We start from the raw sequence: 20,037 nt of genomic DNA, 5'->3' as shown, positions 1-20,037 counted from the left end.
CTGGATCATACCACTGCTGGAAGAAGGACCTCCACTTCAGGAGGCACCAGAGGGCCCCTCTGGAAGGTGTTTTGGCCTACTTCCTCACGCTGGACAGAAGTCTTGTAGGAGGTGGCAGTACCCACAACTTTATCCTACCGCACGTGACCCTGCGGTTACCCTGGTTATACTCCTGGGCGGACAGACGCGGTGGGGTGGGGAATATTTAACACACTTGGACATTGTTGAAACTGCCGTGCCAGGAGATCGAATGGAACTGGCAACTGCTGAATTGCAAATCCAGTGCGCTCACCATCACACCAGAGCAGCATTACCTGCACTAACTATTAAAACCAGTTATAAATTGTGTATCTGCACAATGTTGCAGCGTTCTGTCACCACAACAGCTCCAGGCTGGCTTGGCGTAGCACCCCTTCATCTCTCTGCCACATTTGCACCATGCGCGCAAACAGGTTGGTTATAATCTTTTGCGGGGTTACGTGGTGGGGCCAGTGTGGCAAAATCCATTGTCGTCCTGGACTTCTCTCTCTGATCCTCGAAATCTTCTGCCACAAGCATGAACAGCCCCCCGTCCCCCTCCAGGCTGTGAAAAACACGTTTCTCGTTGACGTGGTGTACTACAGTGAGTACCTGTTCAGCTGACACATCGTGGTTGCCAGGAAGCCACAATTTTTTCCCCCTCTCCTCCACCGCCACCACCTCCCCACCTTTTTGTTTGTTTGTTGCCAACGCCATTGCATAATACGTGAAGTAGCCCAGGACACAGTGAAAAGGTGTTTGATGCGATTATTGTGTTGTGTGTGTGTGTGGTGGGGGCGTTGGGGGGGGGGTGAGAGGCATTGAAAGCGCGACTTGTGTGAGACTAAATCCTGCGCCAGCCATGCGAGTCGTAATCAAGTCCTAATGTTGAAGTGAGAGCAGTGAGTCGGAACGGTATGACAATGCAACGTTGACTATTGGTGTCGGTCTCCCCTTTGTTTTGAATCGACCTGGCGTTTTTGTACATTGCCCTATCCTCTTTCTCTAGCGTAACTCCGGTAGGACGGCGGCACATCATGAATTTGGCCAGTGTTTATGGTGCGCAGTGACAAATTAACGTATGGCGGATTCTTTTTCTTCCCCCAAATGGATTTTAAAGTGGCGAATTCAAAGTATTTTAAACGTAAATAAATACCTGTAGATTTGATGGGGCTATAAATATGTATTACTCTTGCCACGGTAATACCTTGATGCCGTCCAAAGCAGATGGCTCCATTTTTTGGCCATCTGTTGTTACCATTCCGGATTAAGAAAAGAAAGCACGAAGGGTTGGTTGGCTGCCGTTTAAATTGCGGCCGATATAAAGGGGGAAAATAGCGAACTGGTAGGATTTTTTGGGGAACGTGGCGGGTGGGGTACGGGAAAGCTGGCGAATTATTCTAAAATCCCTTTGTCATTTGCTCCCCATTTGCCATTGGGCTGCCTGGCACACACATTGTGGCAGCTACTACTGTACAATGCTGGCCTCCGCGCTCGCCTGTCCGCTCGGCGGACGTGACGGCGATCTGTTTATCCCACTCTCTCTCGTGTGTCTCTCTCCTGGTCATGTGTTGAATTTATTCTCCCCGTCCACATGCTGCGGAATGTGCCTTTGGATTCGGGCGGCAGCGGTGGCGGAGGGGCGTGCACTTATTTATTTGTGCGCAAGTCACCCCCCCCCCTCTCTGCCTTCGTGGTGTTTATCCAATTTTTTTGGGAGTTTTCAAGGAGTTTTTTTAGTATGAATTCCGCGAGCCCTTAAACCCGTATGGGCCACAGTTTTTTTTTGCTTCATGGCGGCGGTTAGCGGGACAGTACGTGTCGCGTGTCACCCACCAACTGCACGTCGGCGGAGGGAGATCGTGACTGCCGTGTTTTTAAAACGTGCAATTTATTAAGCTAAAAGCTCATTGGTTAGTTTTGCCTGTCCGAATGAGTATAGTTTTGCTTTATCCTGGACGAATCGGTGTGAGTGTTTCATGATATCGTAATCGCACTCGGGCTTTGTCAAGGCAAAATAAGAAAAGTTACTTGAGTATTAAAACTCAAACTGGATCCAGAGAGATGTTTGGCTTGCCTGAAACTGACAACACTCCAGAGCTAACAGTTTGTGATCAACTCTCTTGTTAAATATTGGATTGCGGTTTAAGGATAATAGAAAATTATTTACAAACTTGTGTGTACTCCTTTGTCAAAGTCCCACCAACATTTACCCCATTTGGCCTTTTAAATTACACATTCATTTCAAGCATAAATTCAATTTACAAACTGTGACCACATTGCAAAATGCCATTGCAAATAGCTTCTAGGTAAACAGCATAATTGTAAAGTTTATCGGCTACATTTTAATAACAATGGCAGTCAATTATTAATCTGCATTATTTCCATCTCACTGCCATTTTATTGTGTGTGTTGTGTGCTTTTGGTGGTGGAATTGTGGCATAGTGGTTGGCTCACAATGCTCTTCCAAATTCCAGTTACTCGAGTTCATTTTCCTGGCCACGACCAACATCAGTGTCGATTGATATCTGGAACTGTTGCTGGGCCTTCCCCAAAGTCGACTCAGCCTTAAAATTATAACCTGATGTGGAGTTAAAAATAAGCACTGGGGAAACAAAGGTGGTCGTGTGTGGTGCTGGCGATATCACCCCCATGCTAACTTTAATAGGTGCTCACCAACAGTACTTTAGCCAGTCTATTCAAAACTGAACAGGAGATCGGTGTGTTTTTGGATATTCCAGGCATTTAATCAAGTTTTGCCCTCTGATGTGATTTCGGATTGTAACCGCGGGTGTTCGGCTCGATGTCCGACGTTTCGCTCCACGTGCTGGGAGCTTCAGGAAGTGAAGAGCGAAAGGAAATGGGGACGCTCCCAACAAGTGGCGCAAAACGTCGGAGGACATCGTGCCAAAAATCACGTAGCGGTTCCAACCAGAAAACACGTCCGCGATCCACACGGCACAACCACGAAAAACCTCCACAGAATCCTCCGCAGTCGTATTTAATGAAGTTAGAATGTGCGCGCCGTGCGAGAGCCACCGTATTTGATGTTCGACCTTGTGGCCGGCCGTGTGTTTGCTCCTCTGTTGGTCGAGTGCCTCTGTTTGCTTTTCTTCTTCTCTGGATGTGCTGCTGCTTGATGGACTCTTCCCCTGACAAGATCACATGGAGCGTGATGATGAATCAATTGGCTTTAAAAGTATACTCTAGTGGGCCCCAAAGCTTCTTTATTTTCATCTATATATTTTTTTTAAAGTGCCATTTGTTTCCCCGTCGGCTATTTCTCTTGTGTGGTGGATGTAGGAGGCTGGTATTTGCATGGAAAATAGGCAGCGCACACCGCAGTGTAAACGTTTAGTTGTGCTTGTCAAATATTGACTGGGCCGTGAAAACAAACAAGGGTTAAAAGATTTTTCAAATTGTTGCATGCTACTGTGGGGTGTGTAGACAGTGACATGGAGGTAATTTAGCCTTCAGCCATCAATTCCAATGGTCCAAACTCGTTCTGTAGATATAGCAAGTTGTTCCACTTCATCATCTGCTTTTTTAATGTCTTTTTTTTTTCTTAAAAAATGCGTTGCCCAATCTTGGGAACGATACGTACATATTTCATCGTCGTCTTCATCTACCATCAACCCCATCGTTGGAAGAAGGCCCTCCCCAAGCCGTCGCCATCTCTCACGATTCCACAATGTCATAATTCACCAAGCACGTAAACACACACACGATCGGATTCCGTCGCTCCATCTCTTCAGTTCGACGTGCTCTCTATATATAGCGCGCGTTATGTATAACCTTTGCGAGCAGACGAGCGATTGCCGAGACGGTCACGTTTTCCAGGGAGACACAGGAGAATACAGCATGCATGCCGGCTTGTATGATGATGCTGTATTAAGCTGCGCCGATACGTTCATACAGACGCACGCACGCATAATACTGTGCTTCTTTGTGCATGTCCCTATGGACCCCACTGCTAAAAATAATGTTTTACTCCCCTGTGATGAAGCTATACTCGTGCCCTGAGTGGCCCAGCCCGAGTGGGAAATAAATAAAAAGGGAAAAAAGCATGAGGATACATGTTTTTTATTTTAACTATCGCAACGCCGTGGCTGTCGGGAGTTGTGAGCGTATGGCGCTGTGAATTCCTACGGGCTTTCTCTCTCGTCAGCCGGGAATCTGTGCCGATGTCACAACCCCTTGAGCTCTTAGCATCATCAGCAAACAAGGGAGACAAGCTTGTAATCTGCCCTCTCTGTTTATCTGCAAAAGGTTATTTTAATATCTCTCCAGTGATTAGCTCTGTTCGATCAAAACAAGTTAGTTTCAAGGTCCGAACCATTTATTCTTCCTCGGCTGCAGCAATACTTGCAAATGCATTGAACTTTTGTTTTAGCGACGAGACAGCGGCTAATATATTTTCTATATTTGAAAGACTATAAAAATAATGTTAAAGCAGTACTACTATTTGAAGAAAATTGACAGCGGTACGCTTCTGTGCGTAGGCAATGCTTGGCCTGTGATGTGTGTTTCGGGTTTCCATGCGTGCTGTTCTGCGGGTAGTATGTAAGCGCTTGCGTCGTTATTTTAGACTAAGGCACTTCATGGACGGAAGTAGCCAGACTCCCGACGCCAGGTGGGGCCACATGCTGCAAATGACCCCCTTTTCTGCCAATAAATTACAACCTCCGCAGCACTCGTGCAGTGTGCGAGCACACCGAGCCAAATACCCTGCCTCTGTGTTTTCCCCTGGCCGACAGCTCTTCCCTCCCTCCCTCCCTCGGTTTTCAATTTGCTCGGCCCTCTGTTTGTTGCAAATGCAGCCACTCGCCTCTAAATAACCGAGGGACGTCAGCGCTGGCGGCGGATATATCCGCAGTCTGCGTTGTGGTATTCTTTCGCAGAGTGGCTCACCTTTATTTGTTTGCAAAATTGCACGAGCTTGTCAAACGTTAAAGGTGCAGTCCTGCAATTGCTTGCTCATGCCGCTGCTGGAGGAAGGGCTCCCGTGGAAGGGCCTCCACTTGAGGGAGTTCTTAGAGTGACCTCTCTAGATGGGCTGTTGGGCGACTTGTTCACGTTGGCCAGACATCTTGGAAGAGGTGGAAATAACTGACCCATCGTTTACCCTACTACACGCAACCTACCAATAACCATTGTTGTATTAATTTATACTGCTGGAGGGTTTTTTTTATTTAAAGCTTTCGTGACTGCAGGGATTCATATTCTTGGTTCTTTCGGTAAAGTCACGTAGAAGGGAAATAATAAAATAATATAAATATAAAACTATAAAAATTCTAGGACATTAGGAAAAACCGCCACTTTTTTCAAAATTTATTGCTGTGGATTTCACACCTGATGATGATTGCTTGTGTTGTAGTCGAAACGTCGTGAGAATTTTTATTGTTTTATATTTTTATTATTTTATTATTTCCCTTCTACGTGACTTTACCGAAAGAACCAAGAATATGCTGGAGGGATTTAAGAAATGTCCCATTGTTCCAGCTGCCGTTCCTGAGGATCGAATGGAGCCGGCGACTTCTGGATTGCAAGTGCAGTGCGCTAACCATTGCATCACGGCGGCTATTGTTTGGCAATTAAGATTCGTGGTCACTCGTCAAAGCTCAGAATGTCGTTCCAGCGATGTCAACGAAGAAAAAGGTTGACCGCTGGATTGGCAAGATATTAACGAAGGCTGACGTTGCGTGATTAATTGCTTCATGGCAACACCTAAAACGAGACGAGCATTGTTATAATTGTATTCATTGCAGACGCTATGATTAAATTGGCATTTAAAAGCCCCTTGATGAATGAGGCTCAATCGGGGAAAGCTTATTAAGCAAGAACATTACTGTGATGGACTCCTCTGAGTTTGGTGCTGCATTAACTTGTTTTCCCGAGATTGGTTATTTACCATTAATATTAACGGCGATGGATAGTGGTACGCAGCTTGCCGATTGCCTAATGCATCACAATAGGAGGCCTCTTAATTGTGCGCGTAGGGAACAGCTGCACAACGCGCCGTTGCCATTTGGTGTTGAGCAAACATTAAGCCAATCTTGGGACGCAGATATTAGCACCAGTGTTGATGTTGCAGCAGCAGCAGCAAGGCGCAGCTGCCTCCCGCACCAGCGTGTTCATTGTCTCATTCGTGCAGAGGAAACATTCGGCTCAAGCCGTATCGTTGATGCGAAATTGGGAGTTGACATGTTTTGTGGTACCTTGAGTACGAATAATATGGGTATAACGATGCATTGATTCGACGCGAACAATTCGATACATTCGTCAATAACTGCCTTTTTTATAGTGTAAACCAAATACATAATAGGTGACATTTCGGGCAACGGTCCTTCATAGCAACATAATTAGAGAGATAAATTTCGATTTAAAGCTTTCGTGACTGCAGGGATTCATCTTCTTGGTTCTTTCGGTAAAGTCACGTAGAATGGAAATTATAAAAAATAAAAATAATAAAATAATTCTCACGACGTTTAGGCCACAACGCAAGCAGCCGGCGTTGTGGCCGAAACGTCGTGAGAATTATTTTATTATGTTTTATTTGTATTATTGTATTATTTCCCTTCTACGTGACTTTACCGAAAGAAGATAGAGAGATAAAGTTAAGGGGTGGAGACTAGACTTCATGCCGTGGGGCCTGATGAGAATTAAATGTAAGAAATGTCCGACCAGGTTTTAAATTGGCATATGATTAGTTACTTAATCGGAGCTGCCAAGTAACAGACAAACCCCTTCAATAATTAATCAAGGTATTACTTAATCTAATTTATATCAAAAAGTCGAATTATAAAATGTTGCTGGCACTTTGGATTGTGGGAAGATTTGATCTTGTGATAACGAGGCAAGATCCACCCAGCAATTTAAATAAAAGGAATTCAGCTGCCCTGCATTCCTGAGACAGATAAGTTTTAGGAATGAACTGTGAGGTGGTTGGTACGCATATGAAATACAAATGAAGGAATTTAAACTTAAAAGGTGTGTAAGCTTTGTCTGGTTTTGATTAGCCAATCAATTTTGATTCTTAAGCGCACTTATATTCATTCATCAGATCGCGTGTGTAGGATTAATTCTTGAGTTCATGATGCATGCACAGAATTATGCGTAAAATAATCATCTGTCTTTTTCCCCCCGAATCGGATGTTCCTATATGCAATCGCTTCACCAGACCCCACCAGCTGCTAGAGGTGCAACTTTTACCACTAAATGAGATAAGAATCAATTCTAAAATCGAGACAATTGAATTACGACCAGAATCATCTTACCGCTAGTTTTTGTTGCGCTTCGTGAATTGGCACTCGTTTATTGAGTTCTGGCTTACCAAAAAAATCTCTTTTGCCAAACCAAACCCAACTTTCCTGTGCATGCAATCTCTTTGCCAAAGTAACCAACCTAATTCCCCTGTAACTGAAGTGGGTCACCAACTACGGTTCCACTTCCACCGTGTCCCAAGACAGCCTGCTGGGATGGCTTTGCTTGGTGTTTTAGGAGAAAAGGGAAATAAGTGGGTAATAATTAATTAAATATTTTTTGTACTCCATGAGAGAAGCGGCGGGTGTTATCGCTCGATAAAGGAGCTGCCCTCGATGTGTGGTTTCCGCCATCCCAAAAGCATGCGATGGGACCCGGCGATTTGCTACCTTGCATCGTAAGATACTTCCTGAACACGCCTGCATGCGAGTGGCCCCTCGCATCACCATTTGCTAATTTGCGAAGGCCGCTGCATCGATTGTGAGTGGCTGCCGAGTGTGGATACGTTATGCTGTGCAACTTGCATCTGATAAGGTACGTTTGAGGTCCTGAAATGATTATAGCCTAATTATTGTTTCCGTTTGTGTCTTGCAAACTGCGCCAACGATGTCAAAATGTATGCACCGATTGCGTTCTCATTGGACGTGCTGACTGGCGGAGCCGTAATTGATTTTACTGAGCAGGGGTTGACGATGGGTGGCTATTTGGTAGAGCGAGCGGCTCACAACTCGGAAGGTTGCCAGTTCAAATCCTGGTTTTGGAGGGTTGACTCAGCCCATCATCCCTCCGGGGTCGAAAAAACAAGTGCCACTTTTTGGGGAAACCCTAACTACCCCCCCACACCCGTGATAATGTGGATTTTTTACCGTTCGCTCAGGGCTGGTGGTAAACTATAGACGAGCACTGCCTCGATGCTCATTTGAGCAGGAAATAACTTTTACTTGACTATATATGTCTGCCTAATGGTTTCAACCTTTCACTATTACCGCCATTGCTGCTACTGCGCCCTGACATTCAACATTGAGATGCCTTAGAGTGGTTCTGAGGAGGAAGGACATTGTGTCCACGGGTGCTTTATGGGATTCTGTGCGGCTTCAACACGCTGTTGTTCGTTCGGTTCTCCTCTCCACTGGTTCTGAGAAGGCCAGGCAGTTTCCAAGGGTCTCTGCAGGTCGGATCCACAGGGCAACTTGCCTGGGGGGCCGTGTAGACGGCTCGCGCTCTTAATTTTCCGCGTATGGCCAGTGTGTGTAGGAAAGGAAATGATGCGTGGAAAGTTTCTTGTGCTCGTTGGTAAAAGACAAAAAAAATTGTGGGAGAGAAAAAAAATCATACATCCTGTTGTCAACGTGTTCTGCGTTTTGTTTTTACATTTTGCATGAATTTTATTAGTTTAGAGAATTTACCTATTTTGGAGGTGTCTTTTGTTGTTGGTGGTTAAGGTGAGTGTGTTCTGGCGCTTAATCGCAGTAGTTGTAATCCATGGTGACTGAGGGCTTTGTGTGTTGATGAAATGCCATTGGTTTAAATGTCGAATGTCAGAAGAATGTTGACACACTTGGCGTTTGTAGTACAGTGTTACAAAAAAATGCCTGCCAAATAATTAACAGGGCCACACTGCTCATCAGACTCGTAAAATTCAACACTGGTTTAATAGTTTTGTCTGTTTAAACAGGTTGCTGCTGAAAAATAAAATATTAGTTCAGAAGGCTGATGGAGCAAAATTGTAAAAATGTCTTGCATGTTGTGAAACGGATCCTGATATGTTTGGATGTTGAGAAAACTTCCCTGGGGGGGGGGGGGGGGGTGGAGGTTGTTTTGAGAGAAAAAAATTAATTTAAGAAGTTAGATATTTGTGAACTCATATCAAGTTCACAGATCATTTGGGTTGTATTGAAAATGTAAATATCAAGTGTGATTATCTCTAACGCAAATCAGCCTGAGCCTCGTATACATCACGTGACTTGTGTGGCCACACCCGCTCTGAATCCCTCCCCCTCACGCCGCAGCCCTCCGTGAAAACAGACGCCTGCTCCGTGCAGCAGCGTCGAGGCCTTTATATTTCGCCTCTGCCTCATCCTAATCTCTCCCTGAACCCTTTGCTCCCATTTCCCGATTCCTCTTCCCACTCTTTCTCTTCTCTCCCCCCTCTCCAATTCCTTTACCATGTTCCCATGTATTACATCCTCGACTCTGTCTCCCTCTCCCGTGGAGTGCCACGAGTTAAACGGTTTATGCTCATCCGCTTGCAAGATGTTTTGACTACCCGCTCATTTAATATACTAAGCTTTGCATTTGCACATGACTAATTACGAGCTGCGCGATGATGCATCAGTCGACGAGTGAATATTTATAAATCGCTCCTGTCAGGAAGAATTCAGTGTTTTTCAATTTTTAAATCGGTACATTCGTTTGGCTCCTACATTCGCCACAATGTAAAAACAGATAATTTGTGTTTGAGAAGAATGCTGACAATTCATCAAATCTCAAGCTCATGTGGGTGTATCGGTACAACCATGGTAATTCCACTGCTGTATGTAAACACCTGGGATGCTGCCATGGAGCATTGGGTTGGCACACTGGACTTGCCAATCTGGTGTTTGCCAGTTTCTTTCAATCTCCCTGAATGGAAGTTCAAGCAATGTGTGAGTTTCTTAAAATAGCCCTGTAATACACCCCCTTACCTTTTTCTACTGAAACACTTTATCAAACAAATTGTTTGGTGATCCTCTGTTGACAGTGGTGCACAAGGACAACTTAAAAAAAACTCAAAACAGGCATCAATAGCATTGCCTTAAAAGTAAAAAAAAATAGGGCGATGTTTCAGGCAATGACTCTTCAGAGCACATTTCCTGTTCAGACACTTATTGACGAATGTGAGTTTGTTGTTAAATGCGTACTTCTGCTTTCTACACGTGTCATAACAAACACCACACTGAACCTACAGCAACGTTGAGACCTTTAAAACAAAGCATACTCATTTAAAAAATTACAATTGCCACTGCCATTGCTCAAGGGAGCTATCCTCTTTTGCTGCTTAATTAAAGCCTCTGAGTACACAGGCGATTGTGCAATCTGTTTGCCCTACTTGTCACGCGCCAGAGCATTGTCTGCCGAGCAACACCTTAGACGGCCTTGTTCGATGGCACTCGACCTGGGCTTCGGAGATCTCCTTTACGCCTTTTCCACTGGCATATCTGAGCCGTGCCATCGAGAGGAGGAGGCCCTCTTCGTAACCAGTGGTTTTTCCATTTGGCTATTCGCTGAGCTGTGCCAGAAGCAATCTCAAACTGTAGTTTCACGAGACATCTGAATCTGCTCGTGGAGCCAAACAGGAGTCAGGAGCGGGCCCAATCGTTTTCATCAAGAGACCCGTCCGTCATGTGTGACGTCGGCGGCGGCAGGGCTCAGGTCACTGCAGTGGACAAACGGCGCTGTCCCTCTTGAGCCGCTCCGGGGGCTGGCTCGGCACGGCCCTGGCGTGGCTTGGTTGTGTGGTGGAAAAAGAGGTGTTCGCGGATGACTCGATCTGAAGGTGGTGTGACCTGTTGTGGCGTGTGTTCAGGTGGTGAGCACCGCGGAGACATGAGTGGCCACGGGGACGGCTCGTCGGAGCCTCCCACTGGGGATTCGCGCAAACGCAAAGGCTCCTCGTCCTCGCCGCAAGAGCACATGTAAGGGCCACTCATGATCATCATCATGCCGTTGTCGACGCACTGTTGTGTACGAAGGCCTTTGCCGTCGCCATGCCCCCACTGCCGAGTGCTACTTCCGTCCGTCTCGTTGCAGCACAGGAGGTGATCTCATCGCTCCCATCTCCATTGTGGTCGTCCTCTCGGGCAGAGTAGGCCAGACGTCTGAATGCAGGATTCTTCTTTAAAATGATATTGCAACTTGTTGAAGCTTTCTTGTGTGTAAATAAAATCAATTGTTGTGTTTTAACGTGTATATTACTTAGCACCTTGGGTTGGCCAGTGTCGTTTGACATTGACATTTTTGATTCCTTACACTATAAGAGGAGAGGTCTCTTTTTCTTGACACATTGAACACTGTGGCTGTTACGAAATGGCCTGCATATCTCATCATGAGCCAGCAAAATTATTCCCATTGTATAGGATGTATGTTTAATGTTCAACTCACCACAAAAAGACAAAGATCACCCATGTAGACTGTTAACAGACTGTTGGGGCGAGTGCTGTTAGCTTGCACTTATGAAGGCCGGCACGGCACTCGAGAGGGTGGGTGGCCAATACCACTCGGCCACCTTTGTCTTCGCCAGTGCTAATCTTTACACGTCACACCAGGTACTCATTTGAGGCTGGGTCGACCTAGGAGAAGCACATGATTGATTCTGATTATCGTCACTGATCTTGGCCGTGAGCAGGAATCAAACTTAGGTCGCGGGGTTCTTAGCGCAGCGCGCTGATCGCTGCATTAACCGCTCCCAACTTCACGAGCAAGCTGTGGCATGGGATATTTTTTGCATAAAAACTTGTGATTGTATAAAATAATTTCTGATGGAAAGAGATCGTGGCACAGCTGTCCTTTCCCTTTTGTATATGCAGCTGTGACAGTCGTTCGATATTGTACGCAGAAAGAGTAAATGTCAAAGGTGATGTTCATTTTTGAAAGCAGAACTATCTCACATGATACGTGTGTGTTTTAAGTTTTCCAAGGAAAATCGTTGGGGTCATGTTGAGTATCTCTAGATGGGAGTGAGTTGTTGTTTATTTTGGTGAGTTGCTGTTTGTTTTAACATTCACTCACAATAGGTGTTTACCCAGTGCTTGATAAGGGCACTTCATGGAAATCCAAAGAAGTATATACAAGACACTTATGCGTGTGCAGTGGCTGATGGCATTTATTTTTGATTCGTAAAAAAAAAACTGTCTTTGGTTAATATAAGTGATCTTGGCTTCGGCTTAGAATAATGCATATCCTTAGCAATTGACTCGTTGTAATGCTCTCAAACTAAGGGTTGCCTAAAACAGCGCACCCTTGGTGTCCCAGCCCTGCCAAAATTGACTATGGAGCGCATAGCTAGAGAAGGCCAAAGTAATAGAAGCAAACAAAATCAGAGCGTTCCGAGGCCACTATTGGATGTGGGTAACTGGGGAAAGGAAGAAATGCAAGAAAATCGGGGCAGGCCATGTCCCAGTATTGGGAGGTTCCTGGACGGTGGCTGATCAGCAGTACGGGCGGTACGTTGCGCGCGTGTGTGTGTGTGTGTGGCTCCGCTGTGTGGGTGGCAACAGGCTGGGATGGCCCGCGGAAAAGCGTCGACGCGAGCAGACGAGCCGCTACATCGAGGAGCTCGCCGAGCTCATCTCGGCCAACATGGGTGACATCGACGGGCTGGGAGTGAAGCCGGACTCGTGCGCCGTCCTGCGCGAGACCGTCAGCCAGATCCGGCAAATCAAGCAACGCGAGCAAGGTATGTCGTGGCGACCGCTCGGCAAAGCGGAGGAGGAGTTGGTACGTAGTGGGGTGGCCCGTGATCAAATACAATCCTCGATGAGCAGTACACATGCTATTTTGCGTCGCTGTTACAGCATAATGCGATGGCGAAAGCACTACATTTCACAGTCTCATCTGCGGTAACTTCTCAGTGGGTGATGTTTGTACGCGGTTTTAAAAAATTTGCCCATTTCTGAGTCGTTTACCAAATTTTGGCTGGTGTTTTAAGCGTGATGCGGCAAACATGTCCTACTCTTTTTCGAATAACGGCACGTGGATTTTTAAAGTCCACTGTAATGAAGCAGAAGGTGCAAACTTTTTGGTTAAGTATTAATCAGGGTGGCGGCCGGACCCAACAAGTGACGCAGCAAGTGACAAAGATGCTACTGCACGGCCATGTAACCGCTAGGCCATCGCAATATGGTGATACTACGATACATACATTCAAGGTCGTATGTATTTCGAACTTCTTTTGCACAGTACGTAGCCATCCGCGCTAAATCGAAGGTGTGGGGAGGTCCATAAAGAGTGGGGGTCATTCCACAAATCTTGGACCGGGGCACGAAGCAGAGTTGATGCTGTACGGAATAGAGCACATCGACAGCCGCCATGTAGTGTGAAATATTTGCGTGAAAATTGATGTCTCATATAGTAAATGTATTTCACAGTAATCTTATTGGTACACTTCATGTGGACATCCCAGCGACAGCATGGGGCTGATGGCAAGCTCCTCCGAATTTGTCTCGAGTAAAATGGGTTGCTTAAGGCTTAACGATTTCTCGCATGATACAAATAACGGTTGTGGCTTCGCTACATCCTGCCATGAAGTGCGTGAACCCCCTAGAACCCCATGATGGAGCTGGCTGGTCATGTCACGTGCACCATAAACAATCTCATCCCGGCAGCTGAACTCTGCTTTCTTCATGAGACCGTTTTTGTGACTTGCATGGTGCGAGCGCTGTGTCTCTCTCTCGGGCATGCCACTGCACGCGTGGTGCCGCCACCTTAACTCACCTTCAAGGAAAGTACGAGCACTTGTGACCAGAGTAAATGAGATGTCAGATGAGAGTTTCATGGTAAACACTTAAAAAACAAAAGTAGGTGATGCTTCCTTGGTGTAACGGTTAGCACGCTGCCTTTGGTTCACCCGGCGGTATAAATGGGTACGCCGCAGTTAGTGGATCGGCATGTCCGTGTGTGGTGAGTAATGTGTGGGTCGGTACTCTCTTCCAAGTCATCTGGCCAGCATGGAAGAGGAGGAAAAGTCCCTTCGCGATGGCCTTTCTAGAGCTCCCTCTAGTGGAGACCCTTCCTCCAGCAGTGGTGTGAGAAAGCAATTGTGATTAGCTATATGACCTATATATAAAAAATATGGGAGGTGTTTTCGTAAAAGATGTGATCTTGCCAGTGGAAAAAAACCGAAAAAATTGTTTATGAAAATATGACGTCTTTTGGCTCCATCTTTGTGTAGGGGAAACACTGTTGACCTCTTCACAGGACCATATATAACTTAACATCGCAGTGGGAAGCAAATAAACAATTTAACTTAAAGCCAAAAACAATAAAAAAAAAAGAATCGTAAAAAAAAATATCCCCCATCAAGAACAAAGCAGTGTGCTAAAGGTTGTATTTTAGGCTGAAGAAGCCATCGTGAATTATTAAAAGCTGATTATGTAACGGTGTTGCCGTGACATTTTCTGACGTCAAAGGGACGGCGGCGCTATGCAGTACTTGCGGGCGGGCACTGGTCGATGTTTTGGCATCGAGCGTTCCTTCTCGTTATTTTGTTTGATTCGTGCCGCCACGTTGGTTTGCTTCTGCAATGAACCGTCCTCGAATGTGTTTTGCCACCGAAGGTGCAAGAGGGACAACAGACTCTCGCTTTCAGAGATTGGCACTTGCGAGCGCCTCTGCAAATATTCCGTTCAGCAGATGAAAAAAAAAATGGGCCTATTGCGTTAAACGAATCGTAAATAATATTAATAATAATTGAACCGCTTGAAAACCAGATGCTGGTGGACATAGCGATTGAAGCTCGGAATCGTCATGTTGTTTATGAAAGGCAACGGTCTAATTTGATGCCACCACCAGTTCCTTGGCCAAATTGCCGTTTTCCGGTGGCTGGTTACGGTGGCTGCCTTTCCCAGTTGGTAATTAATCTGTGGCTTTCTGTGCCGTGCACTGTGCTCATCCATGTTGAATCTGCCATTGCTGGAGGCACAATCTTACATAATCTGGCGTTTGTTCCCGAAATTATTTTTAATGGGTCGAGCAATGGCACAGCGATTAGTGCTGCGCTATGAACTGGGCGACCTGAGTTCGATTGCGCAAGCCATGTGATTTGTGAGCTGGCTTGCTGGGGGTTGGGCCTCTCCAACCCCCTACCCCCCCACCCCCACCCCGACTCCCCCACCTTCGCCATCTCACACTGCCCAGGGTGGTGAAATATTGTCAAACTCCCACGTGACTGACACGGAATGTGGAGGCCTTTATCTAGTGGTTGATTGACAAAGGGCTGTAAACGGTTGTCATTATTTTTGTAGTTATTTCATAGCTTGTTTTAGCCTCCAGAGGTGCTCTCCATAGCTCCCTCTAGTTGAGGCTATTGTGCCAGCAGTGACATGAGCAAGTAATTGCAGGGCTGCACCTTTATTTGCTGTACGTTATTGACTTCCAGTCGGGTTATGTGAGAAGTATGAGTTTTGTTTTACTGTCACATCCGAGAGCATTGTCGCATTGCCTGGGTGTACGTTGATTATACAAATTTTGTGGTAAATTTGCACGTTTTTGCGAAGTTGCACATTTTAAATAACGCACAATGCACAAGTATGCCGTGTCTCAGGATCTGAAATAGCGAACTTCACAAGTAATGCAGAACTATGTTACTGTTGTGTACGTGAAGGTATTTGGTTTACTAATTGTGTTAGAAATTTAACAAACATTTAGTTATTTAAACAAATTCCATGTTTTTTTTTAGCATAGTGCCAGGATGAAACTAAATTCTGTTTATACAGTGGTGAAATTACAGGATAGCTTCTGCATTGCTTGAAATATTTTCTAAATTACATAAATCCACTGCATTTATTGTGTGTATTAGGATCTTAAATAGCAAATGTCACAAATAACCGAATACCGCGGGAAAGTTGCGTAAAACGTAGCCACTCACATTTTGATGTGTTCGCATTTATGTTTTCAGAGAAAAATGCTGCCTTCCACGGTGACGTCCAGCAGTCTGACGTGTCCTCCAGTGGCCAGAGCGTCATTGAAAAGGAGGCCCTGGGCCCTCTGCTCCTTAAGGTGAGCGGCCACCACTTCAGCTTCAATTTATAGGGAAGGGGAGGAGGGGTGTAATAGATGTATTAATATGGGGGTTGGGCAAACTTCCCAGTACAGTCTGTTCTGCTATTGCTTGTGTGCTGTTCATAACGCATATTGGATATAACGCGGTTAATGTATTTGGGAACACATTTTTATCATGACGCGGATGGGAATCGCATATAACGCGATTGAGTTCATGGCTGCTTGTGTTGTGGCCGAAACGTCGTGAGAATTTTATTGTTTAATTTATTTTATTTTATTATTTCCCTTTTACGTGACTTTACCGAAAGATCCAAGAATATGAATAGGAATATGCAGTTGTACGGCTGCTACCCACCTGCATCAGTTTTTGTTCAACCTGCATACGCATCTCACGTGCTATCACGGATTGTGCTTTACCCTACATGATATAGTATGTATTGTAAATCGATTTTTACATAGTGCGCAACGACTGCATTATAGGAGAACAAACTTCATAGGATCACAGAGTTTGGGGCAATTGTTAGCGGACCGGTTTTGGCTGCCTTCAACCTTGTATGTGGTTTCCCCGCGCTTCCAATGCGAAATCTGTGCGTGTGACATATTCTGCAGCGTTCTGAGATGCGTTTGCATGAAATATGTTACGTGTAAAATTAAAAAAGTTTTCATCATTATTATTGTGACCAAGCAGTTGCTCTTGCACGTGCAGCAACGCAGCACGAGAGTGGATATATGCACAGTACCTTGAGATCTCGTGACAACGTACGTGTAGACACCCTTGTATTTTCCAACTTCATAATGAAAAATTACAATAAACAATGATGTTGCCTTCTTTCAATAAGCCAAAGCCTAACATTCCAGAGGGTATCTTAATCTGAATGACGTTAAAGCTAGGTTTCACAGTGCGTGTTTAATCCGTGGCGAACTGCCGTTGTGTAATGTTTAGCCGCACACTGGACCCGCAATCCATAGGTCGCTGGTTCGCTCTCCTGTCACGGAAGTTGAAACAAGAATGCAGTTTTCTTGAATCCCCGTCCCTCTGTCCACCCAGCAGTAAAGATAGGGTACACCACAGTTAGCCAATTAGCAGATTTTGGGGTACAACGTGGATCCTCCCACATCTTCCAAGACATATGGCTGACATGGAAGAGTAGGCCAAATGCCTTCTAGAGCTCTCTCTAGAGGGACAATAATGAGGAGCCCTCTCTAAGAGCGTTCTCTGTAGCTGCTTCTGGGGAGGAGGAGGCCCTTTGGCCGGCAGCGGTATTAGCAAGAAATGACAGGGCTGCACCTTGACCTCGGACGTGTGACCGCTGTCCCGCTACCGGCAGGCACTGGACGCCTTCTTTTTCGTGGTGGACCCGGAGGGGCTGATCGCCTTCGTGTCGGAGAACGTTCAGAACTACCTGGGTTTCACCCAGGAGGAGCTGATGAACAAGGTGGTCTTCAACGTCCTCCACGTGGGCGACCATGCGGAGTTCGTGCGCTCCCTGCCTAAGTCTCAAGGTGAGCGTTCGGAGGAAAAACTGACATAGTAGCGAGTGATATCTGAACTGGTTCCTGGGGGGGGGCGGGGGGGGGTTCCTTCTCCTCCTCCCCCCAGCCGTCACCAATCCACATTGGCCAGCATGGTGAAGTATGGTCAAACAACCCGAAGAGATGTTTGCATTGTACAGATTGTACAAAGTGTCATGGTAAAGCGTAAAAACTCAAGAAAGTTTGGTAAGCACTCTTCTAGCGAGTCTCCCAAGAGCTCGCTGTAGGGTGGAGGCCCTACTGCCAGCAGTGGCATGAGTGGGCAATCGCAGGCTTGCAACTTTCTCCTTCCGAGCTCGGTAACACGATTCCTCCGCTTGTGTCTTTGAACCGTTGTTGTTCAGCGAACGGAGTGCCCTGGCCGTGCGACTCGGTCTCGCGCCGCAGCAGCCGCACGTTCAACTGCCGCATGATGGTGCGGCCATGCGCCAGCGTCGCTGGTCTCGCCGGCTCCGAGAGCCACTACGAGATGATGCAGTGCTTCGCCGTGTCCCAACCGCACGCCATGCAGGAGGAGGGAGAGGGTGAGTGGCAGCGGTCAACATCGCCCGACTCCCAGCAGCGTTGCAAGGACACGCATTATAATCCAGACGCGCTTCAAGTCATGTGGAATAATTGCTGCTTTAATGGAGTGCCATCGTCTTAACCCCTTTGTAGGATCCATGCGCTTGCATTTGTGCGCGTCGGCTCGCTCGACGTTTGCGGGCGCGGGTGTTTTGTTAGCCGTCCGTTATTCTTTTGTAGTTGTAGTGCCACCCCGGTTGCTTATTCGTGTAAATATTGCATTGGGATTTACCATTACGGAATGCTGCACGGTCAGCCGAGAAAGTTGCATCTGTCCTCGTTGTATTCGTACTGTCCAAATTAATCAAGCAAAACATTGTGATACTTGCGATGGCAGTGGTGCGCAAGCACACTCGGGCACGTACCTCGATAATACGACCCTAAAAAAAAAGTATTCAATAATAGGTGATGTTTCAGGCAATGGCCCTCCTTTGTAGCAGACAGATGTTTTTTGTCTCAAATAAAGATCCGTGTTGTTTTCACTGTCTTCTATATAGAGTGTATCCAACTGAAGATACTTCAGTTCGCACGTTTAGTTATTTAGACAATAGCCTCTGCCGATGTACATTCTTGTCGTCCTTACGTCCTTGCGCTTGAGGCATTCCGCCTACCTGGAGAGCGATGGCGGTAAACACGAGTTAACGCTGAAGGGAAGCCCGCTTACGGTTCGCCATACCTTGTTGTCACATGTTAGATACACGTGGATTTCCATCGTTTCCTGCCCATCGCCCTGCATTTCATCAGCTCTCGCTTAACACAGCCTTCCCTCCGCGTTGACACGCCACCTTTGACCTCGACGCTCAACTTAATGTGTACCTTATTTTCCGGATTATAAGGCGCGCTCCCCCCGCTGCCCTGCCCCCTGTGTTTTTTTAAATAAATAGTTGGGTGAGGGTGGGATGCGTCTTACAATGCATTAGGTCTGCGCGTGCGTTCGATCTGTATATACAACTTTATTGACACCGGGCACACGGTTGTGGTTGGTGTCTCACTCTTCCAGAGCATCCTAATATTCCGGAGAATATGGTAACACGTTTTTTTGCAAATGATGAGAAACTCACCAGACAGAAAAATGCGTTGAGACTGCAAAAAAGGGTATTAATATGTGCAAAAGGAGGTATTGTAGAATATTTAATCTTGACTGTTGGTGGTATTAAACGAGGCTGTGTGCACATTATACATGCGGTATGGTGATGACACGCAAGGCATGGTGGGAGTACCAAACAAATGCTCTCGATTGCACTTTTTTTTTACTCTGTAATTCACTTTTTGCCTGTCCTGTACAACGTCGCATCTCCAACTCGCTGAGGACCAAGGCATCGGATCTGCAAAATGATCGGATATGTGCACATCGACAGCGCACAAATACCACTATATATGGACGATCAATTGGTAACGGTGCATATGCGATGGTCGGATACGGATTTTTCGGTATCATGGGATGCTGCTTTCCGAGCTAGGCGGTTGGGGAAGTCGGGGGCGAACAGCGCGCCCGAGGTTGATATGACGCGCGATGTCCTCCTCCTCCTGACGCACGCGACCCCCATCCCACCCCTCGGCCACCTTGTGCCTGCAGAGCTGCAGTCGTGCCTGATCTGCGTGGCGCGTCGAGCACCGGCTCCAGAGCGTCCCTTCGAGCAGTTCTACACCAGGCAGGACATGAGCGGTGAGGAGTGGTGCTGCCCCCCCCCCCACCTCACACCCCCCACCTCGCACCCCCCTTGCCTTGCAACAAAATATTCGGGTTGTGGTGATACGTTGATGTTGTTCTTCCACGCACCTCCGATTAGTACGGTCAGCTACGTACCATGCGAAACAAGTTCAGCATGCATAGGTAGATACTTTGCTACGACGTATCGTATGATATAAGATCCACTGTAGTCTTATTGGCCGTTTTGTAAA

The 20,037-nt window shown here is 46.4% G+C and overlaps 1 protein-coding gene across 1 annotated transcript in view; it reads left to right on the top strand.

Annotated features, from left to right (window-relative positions):
- LOC133353040 (nuclear receptor coactivator 3-like) overlaps positions 1 to 20,037 on the top strand; it is a 79,883-nt gene that overhangs the window by 34,137 nt on the left and 25,709 nt on the right. The window contains 6 exon segments of the mRNA XM_061569127.1: positions 10,847 to 10,955; positions 12,537 to 12,715; positions 15,935 to 16,035; positions 17,367 to 17,541; positions 17,916 to 18,095; positions 19,712 to 19,801. Coding sequence (XP_061425111.1) covers positions 10,867 to 10,955; positions 12,537 to 12,715; positions 15,935 to 16,035; positions 17,367 to 17,541; positions 17,916 to 18,095; positions 19,712 to 19,801 — 814 coding nt within the window. The 5' untranslated portion in view covers positions 10,847 to 10,866.

The sequence above is a fragment of the Lethenteron reissneri genome, chromosome 42, assembly GCF_015708825.2.
Source record: "Lethenteron reissneri isolate LAM-NWPU_2019-01 chromosome 42, ASM1570882v1, whole genome shotgun sequence".
NCBI lineage: Eukaryota > Metazoa > Chordata > Hyperoartia > Petromyzontiformes > Petromyzontidae > Lethenteron > Lethenteron reissneri.
Note: the sequence above shows the minus strand (reverse complement) of the source record. Positions and strands in the feature narration are given on the sequence as shown.